Raw genomic sequence first — 23,320 nt, 5'->3', positions numbered from 1 at the left:
AAAAAAAAAAAATTGAAAATCTATATAATACCATATCATTTCTAGCTATTAATACCAATCCTTCCATTCCTTTTTCTGGTAACCAATCTTTCCAATGACTCCGGCCACCCCTTATTCGCATTTTTTCATCAGGCCAAACTACATCAATTCTACGGCCCAAATTGATAGCATCGTACACTTGTAATGGGTCCAAAATCTATTAAATTAAATATTCAATCATAGCCAAAAATAATGTAAGATGATGCAAGTTTAATTTGTATCAAACCTACCAAAACTCTGCGTTGAATTGGAGAATTTTCATTAGGATTGCTGTCAACAGATGCTTGTGGAGAATTGGTAATTGGTGACTGAGATGATGATAACAGTCCAGCCAAGTTTGCCAGACCGGCAGAACCTGGTTTACCAGCTACATTAACTGTACTACCTCTTGTACCACCACTTCTGCTACTGATACTACCACCTACTCCACTACCACTTCCACTCATTTCTATTGATTGACTTCCAGGTGTTCTGGTACCATATCCGGAATGCCTATTAAACTGAGTCATAGCATAAATGCCTTCATGTCCGAATCCACCTTCATCATGTGACTGTAAAGAACTACCACTTGAACAACCCTCAACACATCTGCTTTTTAATCTGGAAATATAGGAAAATGATATAATAAAAAAAATAATAGTGCATATAAAATACATCAAAAACTTACCTAGACCACACTCTGACAATAGCTTTCTTAATTTTCCCTAAACTAATTGAACCACCTATAAGTGATGACAATTGTTTATTGGTCTCTGCATAAGAAGTTGTCAATGGTGAGACAAAAATTGGATAACCAATGGGCTGGTCACATGATGAATTTATGATATTTCTTAAAGCTTGTTTGGCATTTTGTATACTACCACGTTCAGGGTTACGATTTCGTAAATATACTAGTTCTTGTTGTTGTCCCGCCCAAAGACCTCGTACACACTCACGGTTAATTTTTATAACACGAAAACTTAAAAATCGTTTGTTCAACATAATCACTTTATACTCATCTGAACCTTCATCCATTATATGTCTGTTGAATAAAACAATTATTTTATAATTTTTAAAATCGAATAAATAATAGAAATAATTGAAAAAAAAAAATTTCTAATAATGTTAAAATCTGTAGTGTACAGTGTACACACTTATTAAAATGTCTTTCAATTTATAATGTGGTATATTAATATAGGTTTTGTACTTAGCCACTTTAAATAAGAAAAACTTTGTAAAAGAGTGAAGTTTTGAAAAAAATTATTCTCATGATAATATTGATTATTATTTCTTTTTACCTTAAAGCAAGTAATGATGGCATCCCAGATAAAACAGCATTTCTCCAAACTGGGTCACCTTCATGAGATATAACTAAATTTCTTTGGAGATAATTTATAGCATTGTACAAAGCTGCTGGGTCTTCATACTCATCAGGAACCATAAAATGATTCTTTACAAAAACCATTAAATTAATTCATTATTTTATTTTAAAAATACTCTGAATGCAGGTTAACATACTTGATGAAGTTTTAATGACATTCTAATTGCAGGAGCCAATACTTTACGCATCAAATCCATGTCAGCAAATATCCATTCATCTCTTGCTGATGTTATGCGAAAATCACCTTTAAAAAGGGCATGTAGACCATAGAGGAAAAACTCAACACTAAAAATCATAAAAATACATTGTTAATATACATTTGAATCAACTTTTGGATTATGAGAAATTACAAACCTAGACATAGTAGTGTGTGATGCTAAACCTAGTGATCGCCTTCCCAACAAACTGAGAGCAAAACATAAAGATACCAATAAAGAATCTTTACCTTTGTCTATTGTAATTTTTCGAATCTAAAATTAGCAAAATAATTCAATCAATAAATAGGCTACTAATCACATCACATAAAAAAGAATAAATGAGAAATTGAAGAAGTTTAAGGTTGGTAGAATAAAAATTCAATATAAATGTACAACAATACATTTCTATTATAATTTAACAATTAGATAAGATTTGTGTTGGATAACAAAAATTAATCATCATCATCAGTTTCTAAAGGCAAAAAGACAAAGCCTTGTTGTAATAACCAATCTCTTCTATCACATGCTGTATTTTTTAGTTGCTAGTATGATGTGAAACCCATTTGTTACTTGATGTTGTTGAAGTATGATTGTCTGGGTTTTCCACTTGGTCTTTTACCAATGATCGTCCCTTCCAAGATGCTCGTGAAAAAATAATTATGTCTTAACAGGTGTCCAATAAATTTTATTTTCCTTTTCATAATAGCCACAATTATGTTTCTTTCTTCACATATTTCTTGCAAAATGGAGTCATTCCTTTTATTCTCTGTCCGAGCTGTCCTTGTTGTTCTCCTCCAAATCCACATCTCCATTACTTTCAATCTTTCCATTTCATATTTCTTTAGGGTCCACGTCTCGCAACCATATAGTAAAACACTCCAGATATATGGTTTTATGAAGCTCTTCCTAGTTTGTATGCTCAACTTCTTTTTAGTCAATAAAGATTTCTTATTTTCAAAGGCTTGCTTTGTTAGAGCTATTCTTCTCTTGACTTCTTTTATTGATCTATTATCTTCTGTAATTAGGTTTCCTAGGTAGTAAATCCCTTTACTTGCTCAACTGCTTCACCCCTTATCTTAATGTTGGTCTGGTGTGCTTACTATAAGCACTTTTGTTTTATTTATGTTGATTTTAAGATTGAATTTTGTTAGTGCTATGTCCAAGTAATTTAACATGAAATTTAATTCTTCTGCAGATTCTGCTATTAGGGCAATGTCGTCAGCGAACCGGATCGAGTCTATTTTCTGGCCGTTAGTAGAGATGCCATTTGTGTTGATTTTCATTTCATTTATTGCTTCTACGATGAAAAGCTTAAATAAGTAGGGTGAGAGTGAACATCCTTGTCTTATTTTTGCTTCTTCTTTATGACCATTAACCTCTATTACTGTAGCTTGATTTTTATAAAAATTAAAGAAGAATTTTCTATCTTTCCAATCTATACCAGCGTTTTGGAGACTCATAAATAGTAGCTTCCAGTTTATTTTATCAAAAGCTTTCTCGAGGTCTAGGAAGGCCATGTGAGTGCTTTTATCTATTTCTATTTTTCTTTCCATGATTTCTCTTAGAGACAGTATTGCTTCTCTTGTACCTCTTCCGTTTCTAAAACCAAATTCGTCTTCATCAATTCTTTTTTTAATTCTGTTTTTTACAATGTTTAACAGTATCTTAGACTGGTGCGATAGGAGGGCAATTGTTCTGTAATTTGAACAGAGGAATTTCTTATTTTCGGTAATGTGATTGTTTTACTATGAGTAAAATCAGCAGGGATTACACCATTTTCGTACGCATCATTAAGAATTTGAATAAGAAGTTTTTTGTGTCTTCATCCAAATTTTTTATTATTTCCGCTGGGATTTTGTCTATATCGGTTGCTTTCTTATCACTTAGCTCCCTTAATGCTCGTTCAAATTCTTCTTTCAAAATACAAGGTCCTTTTGCATCAGTATTGAAATCCTCTTCTTTTTCAATATACATGCTCCCTTCGAATTCTTCTCCTTTATATAACTCTTCAATATATTCCTTCTACCTTTTCGCTGTTTCCTATTTATCAATTAAGATTCTACCTTCTTTCTTCTTTACCATGGTGCTTCTTGTTTTGGGATTATACTACAGTATACGTATATATGTATGTAGTTAATATTTTACTATTTCAAATTAGACAAAGCAGTGTTGTATTAAAAAAAAAAAAGTTTGGTTGAAGAAAAGCATATAATCGTCATTTAGTTTTAAGATTTTTATTTATAAGTACTATATTAAATTAAATTTACCTTAAATGGTCATTATTAAAATCAACATAAAATATTTCTTAAATAATTTATTATTTTAATTAAATTACATTATTAAGGGTAGAAACAGTTTTGGGCTCTGGTCTTTATATAAACATATTTTGAAATTAAATATTTCTAATTAATTGGTATGGTAGTTTTGGCTGTACACTGATCAGAGTTATTGAGTATGTAGTAAATTAATTATATAAATGTTACTGGCAATATGGAAAATTCATGTATTTTGCAAAATGCCTAGACATGATGCACGTTGCTGAACTCATTTTAGGCAATGTGAATAAAACATAAGATTTTCAATATTATTTTACATATAACTTAGGTATTTTATAAAATACTTAGGTATTATGCAAAATGCCAATTTTTTTTTTTTAGGCAAAGTACAAAACATTTTATTATATGTTATATTACATTAAGATTCTTATAATTATTATACATTATTACTCATACTACAGACAAAATTTAATTTTTATCTGTTATTATATTATTACTATAACATAAATATTTTACTTAAACTACTATTTACTTATGTTGTAGAAAAGTGGCATTTTGAAGTGCAAAAAATATTATTTTTAAGGCAAATACACTTTTTATTATGACACTTGGACTTACAAACACATTTTAATAATCCTTAGTCAATTCTTGTGGATTGAATTTTTATCAACTCATTATACTGTTCATCAGATAAAAAACTAGAATTAGAAGCCAAATTTTTAAAAAAAATTTGTAGTTTGTTATAAAAATTTGACTTCATATAAATCGTATGTATAATTGGAACACCAAAACAAGACATGAAAATGACGAGAAAAATTACGATATTGTAATAAAATTATTAATACGTTCAATATTGAATCTCAGAATTATTATTATAGTAGTAAAAGAATATTAATCTTTATTGCGTAACGCACATTTATGATAAGTAAAGTCGTTGGTAATAGGTGATGCTCAATTTTGTTTGTTTTCTTCATATTGCTTACTTCACGATTGGCATTATACATAATACCAAAGGCAAAAAAAGGCAAAGCTCGTATTATGTATATTGCTGAGTAATTTTTGGCATTTTATATAATGCCTAGGAATTTTGCAAAATACCGGATTATCCATATTGCCAGTAACACATATATATATATATTACACATTGGCATTATTGTATCATTTTCTCAATAAATTTAAATAAATAATTTTTTACAATAAAAAATTATGGATAACTTTGAATATTTGTTGGTAACTATTATATGTTGAAATATACAATAATATTCTTATTACAGAAAATAAGTTAAAAACATTTTTTTTCTTAAACAAGCAATAATTGAACTTTTTTTGAAATTATGCGTTTAATGATACCTCTGTGATTTAAATATTTGTATAAATGTGATTAATTTTAATTTTAACTTACATTTTCTGTTTGGAATGCGCAAAACCGTATCCACTCTAAATAAAATGAACAAAAACTATTACGGGTAACACCACATGAAAGTAAGTCATAATCTTCATCAATATTTATATTAAAAACTGGGTCGAGGTCTACAAAACTTTTGCTTAGAGTTGGTTTTAGTCCTTCTTTGATTTCATCTGATGCCAACCATTGCTGTAGTTTTGGTGAACGAATAGCATAATATATAATACTCTGTAATAAGTTATTGAAAACATAATTTAATAAATATTATATATCTATATTAATAGGTATAAGACAATTTATATAAAATTCATAATAAGGTATTAGTAAAAAAATCACCTTAATATAAAAGCTAACCAACACTTTTCGAAAATCAAATACTTGTAACATTGATGCTGCATTGATATCTGATATGCTGTACCCTTGTACAACATACTTAGCTGCTACTACTTGCCAAGCAAGCCAACGTTGTCCAAGAGCAGCATTTAAAGATAAAATGTGAGGAAAATGTCCAGGTTCACAACAACAACATCCTAAAAAAAAAAAAATGGTTATTTAGTCATAATTATTTAAAACTAATTATCAACTGTTATTGTTTAACAATATATTTTATGTTACATTGTTAACCTATTTTGAATCTTGTTGAAAAAATATTATTAGAAATTAATTAATTATTAATTTAAAAATTAAATCGTATTTATTTTTGATAATTTGAATAAAAAATTGGTTAACATTTATTTAAACTCATATAATGATATACCTTATGGGAAAGGTAAATAATATATAGTAAAAAATATAAGGGGAAAAATTTGATAAAACAAGTAATTAATTGTTCATTAAAAAAAGATTATCCTACAGATTATGTTGAACCATTGATACCTGAGTTAGTCAGTGCCATATTTCCCAGTAAACATTATTAGCTAGTGCTTAGGGCGGCGAATAATTTTTTATATTACATTTTTATTATGTGCAACTAGAACTAAATGCAACCTTAAAATAAATGCAACTAATTATTTAATTTTGAATATAATTTAAAAATGAACTATTTAAGTATTTTTTAATATCATATTTTTTATTATTATATTTTATATCACATTTTTATAATTACATTTTTCATATGAATGTATTTTTATAACAGCTGTATATTTTTATTTTAAATAATTAAAATTTTAAGTAATAAAGGGAACAACTATAATTTTATGCTTTAATTACATTTTTTAGTTTAGAAAAATATTTATATTAAAAGGTGGCAATTTGTTTAGTGCTTGAAGCAGCACAATGATTAAATATGGCATTGGTTATAGCAAAAGTACAACAGAAATACTTATATAACAGTTATATAACAGTTTATAATTATTAATGAATCTTTTCCATACCTTCATTATCTCCAACACCTTCAGATATGGCTTCTACTTCTCTTTGCTGACAATAAGTACCACGAAATTCAAGACCACGCATTTGAAAAGTAACTAAATTGTTTCCCATTTCAACAATGTGAACGAGACAATTCAAGTAATCGGATGCTAAGACGAAGCAGTCACCTTGTGACACATTACCCCAACGTCCTAATATGAGATCACCGCAAAGAGTATTTTGTAGAAGACGAGTAAGGTGTTCATAAAATATTGAATTTAAATTATTATCATCTGCACCAAGGTTTCGTTCTAAATGTGAGGACAATTTAGTATTAGTATGATCAACTCGCCTGGTGTTGTAATCTCGTTCCCAAAACTTTACTGGTCTCGGATAAGATGTCAAAAATATAGCACTTCCTGTAATAAAAAATTATTTATTTCAATTTTTAAAATGTATAATTAAATTTAGTACATACCTAAAAAAGGATAAAGTGGTGAAGAAACCACAGCAGATAAAAATGCTTGAAGGAACATCATTGCAGAATGAGGTACAGAAAATGGTTGTGCAAAAGCATGAAACGCTGAACCCCAAGTGATTTGCCATGGAGCTATGTACGTAATGACAAATTGCAACTATAATAAAATAAAGATAATAAGTTATTAAATAATGTTAACTGATATAAAATAGATTATAAAAATTACCTTAAGTAAAAATTCATAAATCTTATCATAGGCAATAGCAGTAAGGTAGTAATCAACAATGAAGGTTTCAGAACATTTTATATTTACACAGTCCGATTGAAAAAATAGTACTGCAAATGCTAATATATTATACTGATTGGATTGTTGAGAAAACGAGCACCGTAAACATTTAAGTGCACACACTGACAATACCAAAGGACCTAATAAAACTCCTAATTTGTTTATGACATTTATACTGTCAGATGTCAAACAGCCAATAAACATCAGTGGATAAAGAACATTTCTTTCAAAGAAGCATAAGTATACATACACCTAAAATAGTTTTTTAAAAGAAATTATTTTTTATTTTAAATTTGAATCATATAAAATTAACTGTTAAATATATTATCTTAAATAATACTTACTTTTTCAAACCACATAATTTTAGCCAATTGTTTAACCTCATACTGATTGTACTCTGATTGTTTTAATATAGGGTGAGCAACACACAACCAAGGCAATTGTTTTCGTAATTGGGGAATTATATAGTGCAAGATAAATCCAACACTAAAAGTAATACACCACATAACCTGTAAAATTTATAAATATTGTAGTTCATTAGTTATTAATTTAAATGAAATATATCAAATCATTTATTACTGTTTATATACATAATTATAAAAGCAATAATAAACTTCTTTTTCCATTTTAATATTCTAAAAATATTCACTCACTGGATTTAATTCTGGTTGCAAAGCAGAAAAAATATTGCTAGAATGAACAGCAAAAACAATAAGACCGATAATAGGACAAAAAATTAAATCAGTTTTTAATCTTCCATTTATTGTATCTTGTAACTGTTTTGGCCAGTTATCTTCTATTTCAATTTCATCTTCTAATTCTAAAAAATATTAAAATAATATTAATATTTTTGATTACATTTTTATTGTTAATTGTTTATAAATATTTTACCAGACTTTGGTAGTTCTTCACATTCCCTTTCTTTTTGTTCGGAATCTTTTTTCTTTAATTTTTCAGTTTCTTTTCTAGGTATAGGACATTCTACATCAGGTCTGGAAAATATATCTTCATTGGGCCATAAATATGTTTTCAGAATATTTAATATAGGAGCTGGATCACTTGAACTACGACTTAAATGATAGGCAATAGCAGTGAGCAGTGCACAGAATAAAGAGAAAAATACATTTTTTGATGATCCAGACCATTCATTTAATGCCACATATGCAACACCATATAAAATAGATACAGCCAAACAACTTCGTAATACACAATATGCAGAAGCTTTAAGTGAACTGGTAGCATTACCTCCAAATATATGAATATCAATTTGTTCCAAAGTATACATAAAAAAGGTATTAACTTGAGGCAATAAACCCAAACTAAATGTGATAGGTAAGAATAATAAAAAGTTTGTCAAAAAATCACGAATAGTTTCCAATAAATAGAAAATATGTAATGTAAAACCATAAAATTTAATTTGGTAAAATGTTTTGCCAGAATTCAATTGAATATGTGTCAAAAGTAATATAGATGAGAACAAAATAAAGTAGACAGGACGACTATACACAACAATTTTGTTAAAACCGTGTGTAGGTGATGCCACATCTGGTTGTACAGATTTTACTAAAGAGTACTGACAACCAGCCATAACAAAACAGAAAACAAATGCATGAATATCTCTGTAAAATTTATAGTACAATACTAATGCACCCAAAACTGCAACTGCTGTGGCAAGAATAATGGTAATAAATAGTTCGAATAATGTTAAATTACGATCAATGGCAGACAATAATGCAAGACGATCAAAACGAACTTTAAAACACATTTTTTTGATTGGTTTATAAGGATAGTATCGTTTAGGTTTTGGTATTCCAAGATTCGGATCAAGAAGATCAAATCGTAGCTGTCGTGGTATGACTGGAAACTCATCTTGGTAATCTGTTCTATTTTCATGTTCATGTTCTAAACTTTCTTCAACAGGTGTAATTATTGGTGACACATTGAAATGACGATAACCCGGTGGATTTTGCAGCCAGAATGCCTCTTCAATTTCAAACTGGTGTTCATAATTACGATTGGGACGAGGAAACAGTCGAGAAACAGGAGAGTGATTAAAAACGAGATCATCTGTAGAATCAACCTGTCGAGATGTAGATGGGAATGATTTCATCACTGAAGAATTATTATTTAAGATATCTCGAAATGTATAAGACATCCACTGACCATTTTCATCACGGAAAAAATGTGTCGCTCTGTGAAAACAAATTAATTATAATATTACTATTCAAAAAATACTTATTAGTTCAATAAGACATTTTTTATACTGACCCTTCTGATGTATCTTCAGGACAAGTAGCAAAACTTAAACCCTCAGAAACATGTAAAAATGGAGAACTAAATGCATCCCGAGATCTCATACGGCGACCCCTGGTTCTATTACTTAAAATATTAATATTTGAAAATAATTCTAAGGTTAAAATATTAAAAATATTTACTTAAAATGACGATGTCGTATTCTATTTCTATTTTCCACTCGACTATGTCCATTATAAAAAACATCAGTGTTATGATCTAATACAACTTCATTTTTCACAGTGATTGAATTTTGATTTTGTTGTTGAGATTCTGCCGTTGGGTTAATAGTTAGTTCTGAATTTGTAGGTAGAAGGGAACTAAGTTCATTATGAGAACCAGCAGATGACGAAGCACCTTCATTCACATTTAATGTAGTCATTCTGTAATATTTTAATTATTAATTTAATATTAATTTACATTTACATAATTATTTATACTTAATTAATAACAATTAATTATTTAAGCTAATACTAAATCAATTATTTATATAAAACTAAAATTAAGAAATAGTTAATAGTAATAATTACGCATCAGGTCTACTAAGAGTGTTATTATCAATCCATTCATCAGTAACTGTTGGATAACTTTTTGATTCTGTACCACAATCCATATCACTTTTTATCTTATCACACATACATCTTCTGGACTCTGTTAAAATCAAAATCTAATTAAATAATGAAATGTAATTATTTATAAATAGTTAATAGTATATATTATATTTGATTTTTTAAGTTTTAACATATACATCTATATAAATTAAAAGTATATAGTAATATTATTTAAATTTTATTAAACTTTAATTATTAACACTAATTTAACTTAAGAGTTATTGGTTCAGAATCAAAACAAAATATTAGATTGACTAAAAAAGCAAATGTTGACTGATATTTTATCAATTAATTTATAATAAATTAAAATCTATGATTAATTAAATAAATATTTAAAAATTATTATTATTTTGTAATTTATCAAATTAAAACTTGATAAAGTAAACTATAAATAAAAAAAAACTGTTTAAAATTGACCACTTTAATTTATAATTTGTGTCTAATTTACAATCTAAGGATCTGGTACATAGAACTTGTAATGCATGTTTACTACACAAATGTTTGTTCACAAAAAAGCAATAAATAAAAAAATTAGTTGATTTACAATAGATTTTAAATTGCATCAATGGTTTGTAATTTTTTCTTCTTAATAGTTAATAATATATACCATTAATTATATATTGGAAAGTATTATTACCACTAGATTTATTTTTATTAGTTCTACGATGTCTTTTTCTATCTGAATCATGCTTTACGCTTAAATGAGGAGTTGATGTTGCTTTTCTTTTTTTATTTGATTTTTTTACTAAAATTACAAAATTAAAAATAATAATATATATCTTTTAAACAAAAATGTTATTTAAAAACTAAAGATAAAAATAATTTAAAACCTTTTATAAAATATAAACATTAAAAATAAAAAAATAAAATAAATCTCACCATCCTTCACACATTTAATTTTTGGTATAGCGCCAGTATTTTCAAATCCAATTGATGTTGGAATTTGAATTTCTTCTTTACTTTCATCTTTTGATTCAGATTTATTTTCTATAATATTTATAGTTTTTTTTTTTTTAGAAATTACAGATAAAAAATTAAAAGTAAAGTTACTAGTAAATCATAATGAATTATAAAATTATAAAAAATTCTTTGTGCGTGTTAATACACTCACTAGAAATGTTATCTTCAGAAGTTGTAGTATAGTCATCATCAGACAGTGTAAAATGCCAAGGAATTGATCTATTTTTATCCAATTTTCTTACTTTACGTAGCATGTTAAAAATTTTGATTTAAATTTATACTGAAGAAGATACATTATAATAAAAAATATTATGTTCAAATAATTACCTTTCATAACACTAGATTCTGATTCACTTTCTGTATGTTCAAATAACCAATCAATACCTAATGTTTCAGGCGATTCCAGTGGGGGTTCATTTACAATTTCTAAATAAAATACAAATTGATGAGTATATTATCATCAATAACTATAAATTATATGAGAAATAAATCATTATTTTTATATACAATAAAATATTATAATATTAACAATAAATTAGTATAAAAAAGGATTATATTTAAATTATTTATGGAAAGTATACTAATATCTACATTATAAGTAATATATAATCTCACCATTGTTAAATAAAATTTTTATTAAAAAATAATAAACGTTTATTTTAGTTAAATAATTAAAATAAATAGCTTCATAGTTTATTAGTTGTAATTGATTATTATTCATAGTTTATATTACCATAATAAAAACAATATACAGTAATTCCTTGTTTAATGTTGAGGTTAGGTTTCTGGAAAACATAATGTTAGCCTAAAAAAACATTAAGTACAATACTTTTTACATACACTTTATTATAATGTATTCCTGCCAATAAAAAAACCATGCGTGTATGTATTATAATTGCAAAATTTAATTATTTTTGTAGAAAGAGTTATAGTTTTCTGATTTTTTTTTTTTTTTTAAATATTTTTGGCCATAGAAAGCGAACCTAGGCATTTTTTTGCTATATTAATTAACAAATATATAACAAAAAATTAATACATAGTAATATAATGTATCTACATGAATACTGTATAGCTGACAGTAAAAGTATTGTTGAACTACTATCAATAAAATGAAAAAACTATTACATAGTACATATTACATAAAATAAATAAAAATAGTAACTATTGGATAGAGATATGTATATCATCCAAAATGATAACAGTATTATCTGAAAAAGGCCAACGAAATTAAATACTAAATACTAAAATATTTATAAATATAACCATAATTTGATGAACATGTTGCGTGCCGTCGTTGAATCGTAACGATGGTTAAGTTTTTTAGGATAATACTCCAAATAAAAATACTCAAATATAATTTAACTGTTTATTTAAGAATTTTTCTAAGTACAAAAACATTAATTAAGAAATGATCTGGCGTGAAGGTGCTTGCGACTGAACCACATCTGATTATTGGTCTGTTCCCAACCCCCTTATATACATAGGTCTCGTGGGAATTGGCCGCGCATTTCTATGTAATACATTATTTCCAATTACTGTTACTACCCGGAGATGTTAAATTGTAATTAAAATGGTTGACCTCGGTAATATTACTATTCGAACATCTCTCATATTTTGTTATGCGCTTTTATTAATTGCTTTTTTATAATTCTTTGAAATGTAGTCTTGACAGCTCATATTCGTGTTACCCTCGGTTCTTAATCATTCCTTTCTCTTTATACGAATACGAATATTATATTAATAATAATTATTTCCCGATTTCTATTATTTTTAATCTACGTGGTCCCATCCATGTATTATGAGTCGTAAGGACCTACATTTATGTATGTCCGCAACAAACATATGCATTACAAAAAACATATTGAAATCATTCTAGTGTTAACAAAACAAAATAACTTTTACAACGTAATAGCAAAATAATGCTAAATGAGGATACATTAAAACAAGGACTTACTGTACATTTAAACTTAAAGCATTAAATTATTCACTAAAATATACCTTTAGGTTTGTTTTCCTCTATAAAGGCAACTTCAATATCACTATCAGCTTTTATAATTTTAACCTCGGCACATATTTTTTCCCAATCTTCATGACAATTTAATAAAGGTGATCTACTGCCAGCTTCTTCGTCATCATCACTATCAATTGTAGTGTGAATTATTCCATGACTAGAGCAATGCTCTTCACAGTGTTCAACAATAGGATAGTCAATATCACTTGATGTAAAAACAAGTTGGTAACTGGAGGTTCTTCCTACATCTGTTATATAAATCAAATAAACAACATTTTAAACATTTATATTTTATTAAATTAAATCATACCTTTATTTTCTTTAGTAAATACATCACTGGAAGTAGAATAATCTGAGCTTGCACATTTAGTATCTCTCTTAGACACCAAGGTATTACTTTCATTTGGAAAACAATCCTATGACATCAAATATTTTAATGAGATATAAAACTATTGCCTTAAGAAACTGTATTTATATAACTAACAATATTTATATATATATAATTATAAACAAACCGTAGAAACTGTAAGAAAATCTTGACCATTTTCCTCTCGATATTTCCATATTTCCGAAAGACTTTGTAAGCAGCGAAGGTCATTTTGTCTATTTATTAGACCTTCTTTTGATTTTTCAATAAAACTTTGATGACCTACATTTAATTTAAATGATTATTATTTAAAGCAATAAAATCAAGTTATGTAAAAATTGACTTACTTAAATTTTTGAAAGGCCAATCAACTTTGATTTTCTCTTGAAGATGTAATCCAGAATCAGTACTAGTAGAACTACTTTGTCTTTCAACAACTATTGGCATTGAAAACATTTTTAATTTTTAATGTTGGTAAATGATTTAAAACACATATCTTACTTGGTTCATTTCGATGGTATGTTACACCAGATGTTGATGGTTCATTTCTGTCCATAGAGTCTCCTCCACTAAGAACTTGCATTTCAATACCCTCTTCTTCCCTAAATAATTCAAATATATATATTATATTTACAATATAAGAACTAATTACTTAAAATGCATTACTTATTTGGCTCTTTAAGGGGAGGACGTCGACATTCAAGTTCTGTATTGCTATCTTTTTTGGAGTCTTCTTCTACAATGTATTCGGTCGTATCAAACATATGATGCAAAGACCAATTTACAAGTTTTATGATTGTTATTATTAAACTTACAATACTTGAATACAATATCCATACAAACATGTCTGATATATACTATAAAATATAAATATAACAATGGTAATAAGAAATATGACAGGATAATGTAATAAATAAAAAATAAATAAATTACCAAATGAATAAAAAATGGTAAACAAAGTAGAATTAGCCATAAGTATAAATGGAATGTGTTGGTAAAAATACTGTGTTTTGGCTCGTAGTACCATCCTCCCGTGAACGAAGCCCAAATGCCTTGACGCAATATGTCCCAAAATTGAGAACCCATCTTCTCTACCAGTCATTTGTGCTTGGTGTAACTTATCAATTTTATATCCAAATATACATTGTCTAAAAATACATAGATCTATGAATTTAATATTATAATCTAATTAAGTCATTTATTTGCACAAAAAATATTGAATAGAAAATTAATTATTTTAAAGTGTATAAATGTTACTATTAGAGAAGCAGTTTTGTTTATGTATTAAGTTCTGTATGTAGACAGATCAGATTCCTGATAATGTATATAAAGTTGTTAATATTCAAGTATTTTTCGAAGTTCAGATATTAATAAGAAAATTATAAATATTTTAAGAAAATAAAATATAATAAAGAAATAAGACAAATTAGCATACAAAGATACAGAGACAAACTGATTAAAATAAATTGTTTCAATTAAAATCAAAGTTCTTAAATAAATATGAAGATTTAATAAGGATTCTTGGAACTTAACTTATAATTATAAAACGAATAATAATCAATTAATCAAGATGATAAATATTTAATGCAATCGAAGCGTAGTGAAGAAGTGAAGATCATAAATATTGGATAATAAATGTTTTTTTTAAAATATTTTTTTTGAAAATAGATATAATATTGATTAAATTATATAGGAATTATAATTGCAAAAACATTAATGTATCAAAATAAAGAACAAAATATTTGTATAAGAAAAAGAACAAAATTTATTAGGTACAAATAATTATGCATTCATACGTATAATCTTTACAATCAGGTTAAAATTAATCATTTTATAAACACAAAACACTTTTATATTTTGAAGTTTAATATTTAATATAACAATACTAAGTAATTATCTATATTCTTGATTGCTTTAAATGCATGTTATTAGAAAATATATTAGGTACATTTTTTATTATTAAAACTATACAAAATCACCTACTATATTTTTTATACCATTATTAAAAAATTAATTGAAATAACTGTTTTACATAGCATATAGAATATAAATATCTAAACTAAGTCCCTAATCCATACTTTACACACCATATATCAGTAAAAAAAAAAAAAATAAATAAATGAAAAGGAATAAATACCAACAGAATTACATTACAATTATTAGAATTAAAGGAAAATGATTACACTCGGTTAGAATTCGATGCTATTGTCAACTTGAATTTGACATATCTAAAATTTATGCTGATTATTAACATCATTCACAAGCATCTTAAGAAAAGAAATGAAAACATTTTACCTTAATTGTGCGTAATTGGCAGCATACTAGATTTAAATCGGGTCGTTGAAATATAATGATTAAAAAAAATGTATATTAATACATATTAATAATTAGAATTCCTATTCTTCATGATCGTGGATAGTGATAACTCACATAACATGAATTTTGATGTTATCACGATGTTTTTTATCAGCAATATTAATATCCATGGGTGTAGCTCATAGGAAAACTACAATTCTGTGTGCACAAAACAGCCTTACCATCTGCTCAGGTATACTATATGTATAGGACCTTATACTGAGTATAAGACTATACGATACATAAACCAAGTTGACAACCTGCTGGTTGTTGTTATCGGCTGAGTAGTTCGTATTCGTTTTTTGATAAGAACAATAAAACCGATATCTACATTTTTCATTATACATATTTTTATTATTATTATTATTTTTTTAATTTTAAATGTAAGCACATGTAACATGTTGCTTTTAAGTTATCTCCTATAAACCGTTATTATTAAATCATTTAGTTTAACCATTTTACATATTCTCTTCCTTTTATTTTTCGAAAATTTTCATTTCGATCAAATTATTTTATAATGAATTTTCCTCATACAGATGAAGAAAAAATGGAAGCAGAGAAAAAGAGTTTTAAAAGAATTATAACCGCATTTATGTTTTACAGGTAACAATTTTGAGTATGGTTTGTGTTAATATTATTATTATCTATGATAAAAGATATTTTTTTTTAATGCTTCGTTAATCAATAATTTTTTTTTATAATTGGCATTACATATAATATAATTATTATCAACTTGTTATACATCATATTTACTGGATTATCATATTGTTTAGATTTATATTTTTATTTTGCAAAATCCAAAAAATAATACTAGTGTTAAATATTTTAGTAAACAAATGTGTTTTAATTAACTAATTTTATATAAATATCATTAATTAACTACATTTTAACATTGATTATTACTGTCTAAGCTAAGGGATGATAATTAACAACATAAGAGGATATCTGGAAATGCTTACAGAGGATTGATCACTTTTTCCTAACTTACCAAAAAACGTTTCCTATAATTGTTTAAATATGTCTAATTCTTAGATTTATTAGGCAAATAAATTGTAACTTGTGCCTAAAATGAAATTTTTTCTTTAAATGTGATAATAACTATCATATCTGCTTATAATTACCAGTAACTATTAATACATAATTAATTTTGTTACCAAATAATCTATTGCTAATAGTATTCAGAATTTGTCTATGTTTCTATAATTGTAATTAGGTTAAATTACGTTAGGGCCACTTGTTCTTCTAGAATAATGTTATTTGTTCTATATTTTATTAAATATTTTGTCTAATAAGATACCTTGTCGTACAGATATAAATTATTTAACATAGTTTCAATAGCTATAAATGCAACAAAAAAAAATCATATTTAGGAATACAATGACTATTATAATATTACTATTTTGGATTAATATTCAAAATTGTTATAAAGTTTAAAAAATATTTTTAAATAATTAAATTTAAAGTATATAAACAAATTTTTAATTATTTGAGCAAATGTTACTATTGTAATTCTGTTAAATATCAAAGAATAAAGCATTAAATAAATAAATAATAAAAATGTTTACTAAAGTAAAACAATAAAAAAGAATTTCATATTTAAAATGTTATAAATTGTTGCATTATCATTGTATAAAATTATTATTATCTATAAATTTTAATTAATTATGTTTCTCTTTATACAATTATAATTATAGAAATTATATGATATAATCTATTTATTTTTCTCAGAAATCATTCTTTAAGCAGGCTCAACAAGACCATTAACTACTTGAAATCATTACCAGAACAACATCAAAGACTTTTGATTAATTATAGTAACAGTTTGGAAACTATTAGACATTGCATAGATTATAACTATAATGTTATATTAGAAATGATTAAAGATACTGCATATTTGTTTGAAAATCAAAACACTCCTAGTTTGGATGGTTGGGTAATAATAATATTAATAATAATATAATTAATGCAATGAAACCTCTATGTATGGACACGTCCAAATTGATATTTTAAATTTTTTCTTACACAAATATTTCTGCATTTCACCTCATCAACAATGGGATTAATTGTACTTCATTTAATGGATAAATATTAATTTACTTTTAGTGTCTTAGTATGTAGAGGTATTGTATTATATAAGGATATGGATTAATATTATTTATTCTTGGTTTTTAAATGTTTAAATATTTAATTTTAGCATTCAACTGATGAATACAAACCAATTGAATCCGATTTAGAAAAAGTACAATCAACTTTGAAACAATTTGTACGAGATTGGAGCTCTGAAGGTATTGAAGAACGTAAAACATGCTATAGACCTATTATTGATGAAATTCTTAATGAGTTCCCATTAGATTCGTAAGTTCTTATTATGACTGAAATTGTATTTAATACAAATTTAATTGATATTTAAATTAATGAATATAGTGTCACACCATCTGATATAAAAATTTTGGTTCCTGGTGCTGGTCTCGGAAGGTTGGTATTTGAAATTGCTAAATTAGGTTATACCAGTCAAGGAAATGAATTTTCTGTATTTATGTTAATAGCATCAAATTTTGTGTTAAACAGGTAATAGTTAACATTTAATTACTTTATTAATAATTTTTTTACTATCTATTCATAAATTAAAGGTGCCGAGGTGTTAATATGCATGTTCTTTATCCATGGATTCATCAATGTGACAATAATTTAGAAACTGAACATCAAATGCAATGCATTTCATTTCCTGATATAAATCCAGCAAGAGAACTTCCACAAAATGCACATATATCAATGGCTGCTGGAGATTTTTTACAAGTATAATTTTAATTAAAAAATGTTTCATAATATTAAACTTTTTTGTATGATTATAGGTTTATACAGATAAAGATGAATGGAATTGTATTGCCACTTGTTTTTTTATCGACTGTGCCAATAATATAGTTGCCTTTATTGAAACTATTTATAAAATACTTAAGCCTGGAGGTATATGGGTCAATTTAGGGCCATTATTGTATCATTACAGTAATGTTTTTGATCAAAACTCTATTGAACCAAGCTATCAAGTAATTAAAGAAGTGATAAAAGGCATTGGCTTTCAGTTAGAAGTAAGTGTTGAATTTTCAATTGTTATTTATCTAGTAATTAATTTAATTGCTTATCTCAATAGAAAGAAATATTGAACGTTCCAACAAAATATGCACAAAATCCAAAATCTATGCTACAGTACGAGTATAAAAGCGTATACTTTGTATGTCGAAAACCTAAATTTTCTTTAGCCATAGCTTCAACTCCTTCTGAAAATGAGATTAATGAAAATGGATTTCATTTTCCGGTCGATGAAGAAGTCAATGCTAAAAACTCTGAAAGTGATAATGATGATCTTGATGCAGAGGAAACCAACTGAAAACTATATTGTAAAAGACTTAACTTTTTAATTTTAAGATATTTGTGATGATGATAATGATATTAATATAAGAAAAATTTCATTATATATTTAAAAAAAGTGTGCATTTTGATAATAACTCATGATAAAAGTAATTTGAATTTCATTCAAAAAACATTAGATTATATACTTAAGGTTGATATATTAATAAATTAAATTAAAGATGAAACAATAACAAATTTTTTAACAACAAAAATATTTTAAAAGTTATGAATATTATATATTTCATGTTCAGGTTGAGCGAGAAAATATTTACCAATAAATTATATTTTATGTTATTCAACTACATTTAAAAAAATAATTTAAACAAAATATAAGTTTATTAAATAAATTAAAACTCACTAATAATTAAAACAATTATTGTTACCTATTACAGCTACTCGACCTAAGTAAATTATATTATATTATAAACTAATAAATTATTCTTTTGTACACACGTTTTAGTATAATAATAATTGTTCTTACAAATAAATTACTTTAAAAAATATCATTTTCTAGTTTTTTATTTATCTAATTATTTTATATTAAATAATACTAAAACGAAATCCTAATATTGCATGAAAAAATACAGGAATTTAATTTAATTTGTATGCGTGTATAAAGAAAAATAATTATAATAAAAATTAAATTTGATGGAGAAACTTTATTTTACTTTATAATGTAATTTATTTAACATGTATGTATAGAGAAAAACAAAAAAAAATGAAGTCTTATATTATCTGAAAAAAAAAATGTGTTTTATTTACTATAGAAATTATTTAATTAAGTTTTATTTCACCTTGATTCTGCTTTGTGCTTAGGTGGTTTAAATATTTTGATTTTTTTGCTGGATTTTTTTGTTGATTCTTGAAATGCTTTCCAACTGTTTACTCTACTTTCTCTCGATTCCTAATTAAATATTAAAAGAAATTGTATTACAATTATAAGTTCAAAAAAGTCATATCATAATAGACTTATTTTATACAAAAAAAAAAAAAAAAAGAGAAACTATAAACAAAAATAAAATAGATAAATATATTTTACAGTATTAATTATACATTTATAAGATTAAAATTAAAATTATCCAATTATTTTGTGTAAAGAATGTTATAATATTAATTGATAAGTATATATATATATATATATATATGTTAACACTTAATATTTATATTGACCTTTGTGGTTAGTGAATAAGTTAATGAAAATATAAAATATTTTATAAAATTATGACTGATATTTTGATTATATTTAATATTTATAATTAAGTAAATTATAAAAAATGTAAAATAATGTATAACTTTACCATGATTAAATATTAAGTTTGTTTAACATTTTTACAGGTAATGTTATAGACAATATTTTAATTTATGTTCTACAAGATCTATGAAAAACTATTTTGAGGTTCTTTTTAAAATTTTGGTAAGTCTTTAGAAGATAACAAAAATGTAGATTAAATTATTTCTAAATAATGATGAAAATAAATAATATTGTTGAAATATAGTATTAATAATTTGAAATATTTTAGCTATATTCATTCCGTCATCATATTATAATAATAGTAAATTTCCTAAATATGAATCACATATTTTAAACCCTTTAAGTTCTGAAAGTTAAAACAAATAATAATTATACATATATCAGTCAGAAATCTATTAGAGTTTTTCTTACCAGAAAAATCGAATAATGTGTAAAATATATCAATTTAAATACAATAACATAACAAAACTTACATCGAAGTTCTTTTGCCATTCTTTTGACATTGTTGCTTTCTGTTCTTCTTCAATTTCTTGTTCTCTTTTTCTTTTCCTTTCTTGTAATTCTCTAGCTTCATGGTCTTTTCTTTTACGTTCTAAATCAGCAAATAATTTACATGTTTGAACGTAAATACTGCGTTTCATAATATCTGGATCATCTTCTTCAACAGCTGTATCTTTGCCTTCTTTTTTTAATTTCTTACGCTTTTCTGTAATCATAAATTCTGTCATATCTTTAGCTTCCTGTATAATCTCTTGACATTTTTTCCTAGATTCATCATTATTAATCGTCCGCCATGCTCGGTTAACGGTTTCAAAAGCATTATTTGCTCTCTCTAAATCATCTTGGTTTTTGTCAGGATGCACCAAAATGGACAGCTAATACGAACATATTAAAATCAATTTATTTGTAATCTAGAGAATCAATATAATTTAAAATTTACTCTTTTATATTTTTTTTTTTGCATCTTCTAAAGGTGTGTCATGGTCCAGCTGAAGTACTTCGTAAGGGTTTAGATTGAAATATGAAGCTCCAGGCCGCAGCAGTCTATCAATCTGTTGTTTGGATGTTAGCACAGAATCACGTTTCTCGATTTCTTTTACCTGTTGATCAAATAATTATTGCTTAAAAATTTACACCATTATAGTTTAATAAGGTCTATTTACTTCGGTGTAAAACGTGTCAAAGTTTTCGTTTTTCTTTGGTAATTCGGGATCCGTCAACTTGCTCGCCATCACTTAGCGCCTGACATTTAACTATGTTTATACAGCGAAATCCACGATAAATCACCGCTCGACCGCATCAACACGTTTAAATGACAATTGATAAAAATGTAATGTGTTCAAATATTTAGAAGACCGATTTGAATTTTTACTGAGTATCGCACGAACATCGTAATATGGGATACTACGTAAAATACCTAAGATTAACCACATACAAACAATAATAATGCTATCAATTTGGTCATTATCGTTATCACATTTGTGTATTTTGTCGGAAGATAATAATAATAACATATAAAGCTTTCTCTTTTATAACAAAAATATATTTCACCAATCTTAAAAATCGGTAATTATCATGAGTATTTCTCCTGTTACTCCGTGCATCGAAACCTTGATTTCTTTTGCATTTCAGTGTTTTAAACGTTTTCAATCGTTCATTTAAAAAGTTTTCACAATTTATCTTTATTTTCGTATTTGGTAAAATTTGCTTCTCCGAGTAAAAATCCTAACCTCGCCACGGATTACAATAATCTGTAGTCATGATTTTTCTTTTTCTTTTCACATTTCTCCCAACCATAGACACAACTAGAGCCCAAAAATTGGGTGTGCTGAAATTACAAAGCTCGCACTAACCCGTGGGAGGGCTACGTCAACACTCCTTCCCCCAAGTACCTTATCTCAATTTAATCATTAAATGTATTATATCAACACACTTTCACTAATATTTTAATTTATAAATATTAACAAGCATAAATTGTAACATATCTATTTATTTAATTATATTATTTTATTTAGGTTATGCAGCCCTAAGAAATATACAGTATACAACATATAATATTTATACTGGTATTATCTTGCGATGACTAGTGGAATATTTTTAAGTTCTGACGATGTAATTAAATAATAGTCATGAACAATTCATCTTTCTGATAAAAGCATCAAATAAAAATAACTATATGAAATAAGAAAAACACTATTTTTTCACACAATTTTTCAATTATTAATTTTTTAACTGTGGGTGCTAAATTAGAGCCTGGGGTGCTATAGCACCCCAAAGCACCCCCCCTAGTTGCACCTATGTTCCCAACTATTTGTGGTCGTCTATCCTTGTCTTAAACCTCCATTCGTCTCGATTTTCTACATAATTTTCATGATTACAGATATAAATCTTTACCATCTGCGTTATAATTTTTAGAAATTATGAAATTATAAGCAGGGCCGTCCCAAAGGGGAGTCTTGGGGAGTGTCCCCCCTATAAAAACACCAGTCGGCAGTCGGACTTGTTTCATTATAGCCTAGAAGGACCTAATTTTACTTACGGAAAACATATTACATATTTCGTAAAACAGTGTATACACTGTATACTTATAGGTACACGAATAAAATTTATACAACTATTTATTATGTATTATAAAATATTATTATATATATATAATTAAATTGTCAATTTTAA

The 23,320-nt window shown here is 26.1% G+C and overlaps 3 protein-coding genes across 6 annotated transcripts; 1 reads left to right on the top strand and 2 right to left on the bottom strand.

Moving 5' to 3' along the window:
- Positions 1 to 55: 55 nt before the first annotated feature.
- Positions 56 to 16,099, bottom strand: LOC112684687 (pecanex-like protein 1; the record flags this gene model as incomplete). Of its 3 annotated transcripts, none has more annotated exon segments than XM_025556324.1 (29): positions 56 to 196; positions 270 to 639; positions 707 to 1,060; positions 1,317 to 1,468; positions 1,537 to 1,684; positions 1,754 to 1,869; positions 5,275 to 5,505; positions 5,614 to 5,807; positions 6,651 to 7,046; positions 7,106 to 7,262; positions 7,332 to 7,643; positions 7,736 to 7,900; positions 8,045 to 8,211; positions 8,283 to 9,583; positions 9,660 to 9,770; positions 9,827 to 10,066; positions 10,214 to 10,334; positions 10,932 to 11,039; positions 11,174 to 11,281; positions 11,406 to 11,495; positions 11,582 to 11,680; positions 13,253 to 13,513; positions 13,576 to 13,681; positions 13,781 to 13,914; positions 13,980 to 14,069; positions 14,134 to 14,234; positions 14,299 to 14,489; positions 14,566 to 14,780; positions 15,928 to 16,099. In XM_025556324.1, coding segments are annotated over 28 exon segments (6,117 nt in total), but the record flags the coding sequence as incomplete, so codon positions are not given.
- Positions 16,100 to 16,330: 231 nt separating this feature from the next.
- LOC112684688 (carnosine N-methyltransferase) lies at positions 16,331 to 19,589 on the top strand. Of its 2 annotated transcripts, none has more exons than XM_025556328.1 (7): positions 16,331 to 16,590; positions 17,734 to 17,920; positions 18,182 to 18,342; positions 18,412 to 18,555; positions 18,618 to 18,783; positions 18,840 to 19,073; positions 19,136 to 19,589. In XM_025556328.1, the coding sequence occupies exons 1-7, from the start codon at positions 16,505 to 16,507 to the stop codon at positions 19,370 to 19,372; spliced, it is 1,215 nt and encodes a 404-aa protein (XP_025412113.1). In that variant the 5' UTR covers positions 16,331 to 16,504; the 3' UTR covers positions 19,373 to 19,589. The 2 variants fall into 2 exon arrangements, with proteins under 2 accessions (XP_025412113.1, XP_025412112.1); XM_025556327.1 differs by having other exon boundaries at positions 16,333 to 16,590; positions 17,716 to 17,920; positions 19,136 to 19,588.
- A 547-nt stretch (positions 19,590 to 20,136) lies between these two features.
- On the bottom strand, positions 20,137 to 22,091 carry LOC112684686 (dnaJ homolog subfamily C member 8). The gene is given in 5 exon segments (XM_025556323.1): positions 20,137 to 20,299; positions 21,121 to 21,522; positions 21,588 to 21,605; positions 21,607 to 21,747; positions 21,811 to 22,091. Coding segments are annotated over 5 exon segments (744 nt in total). The 5' UTR covers positions 21,880 to 22,091; the 3' UTR covers positions 20,137 to 20,185.
- Between the last annotated feature and the right edge of the window lie 1,229 nt (positions 22,092 to 23,320).

This window comes from Sipha flava, unplaced genomic scaffold (genome assembly GCF_003268045.1).
Source record: "Sipha flava isolate LNK unplaced genomic scaffold, YSA_version1 255_pilon_pilon, whole genome shotgun sequence".
NCBI lineage: Eukaryota > Metazoa > Arthropoda > Insecta > Hemiptera > Aphididae > Sipha > Sipha flava.
This window is presented reverse-complemented; position numbering and strand designations above follow the sequence as displayed.

What these genes read in the sequence shown, in the direction of transcription:
- LOC112684688 (XM_025556327.1), top strand. Translation starts at nt 16,505, where the DNA reads ATGAATTTTCCTCATACAGATGAAGAAAAAATGGAAGCAGAGAAAAAG. An exon ending in CTCCTAGTTTGGATGGTTGG is followed by an intron (nt 17,921 to 18,181) that starts GTAATAATAATA and finishes ATTTAATTTTAG; the next exon opens with CATTCAACTGATGAATACAA. An exon ending in TCAAATTTTGTGTTAAACAG is followed by an intron (nt 18,556 to 18,617) that starts GTAATAGTTAAC and finishes CATAAATTAAAG; the next exon opens with GTGCCGAGGTGTTAATATGC.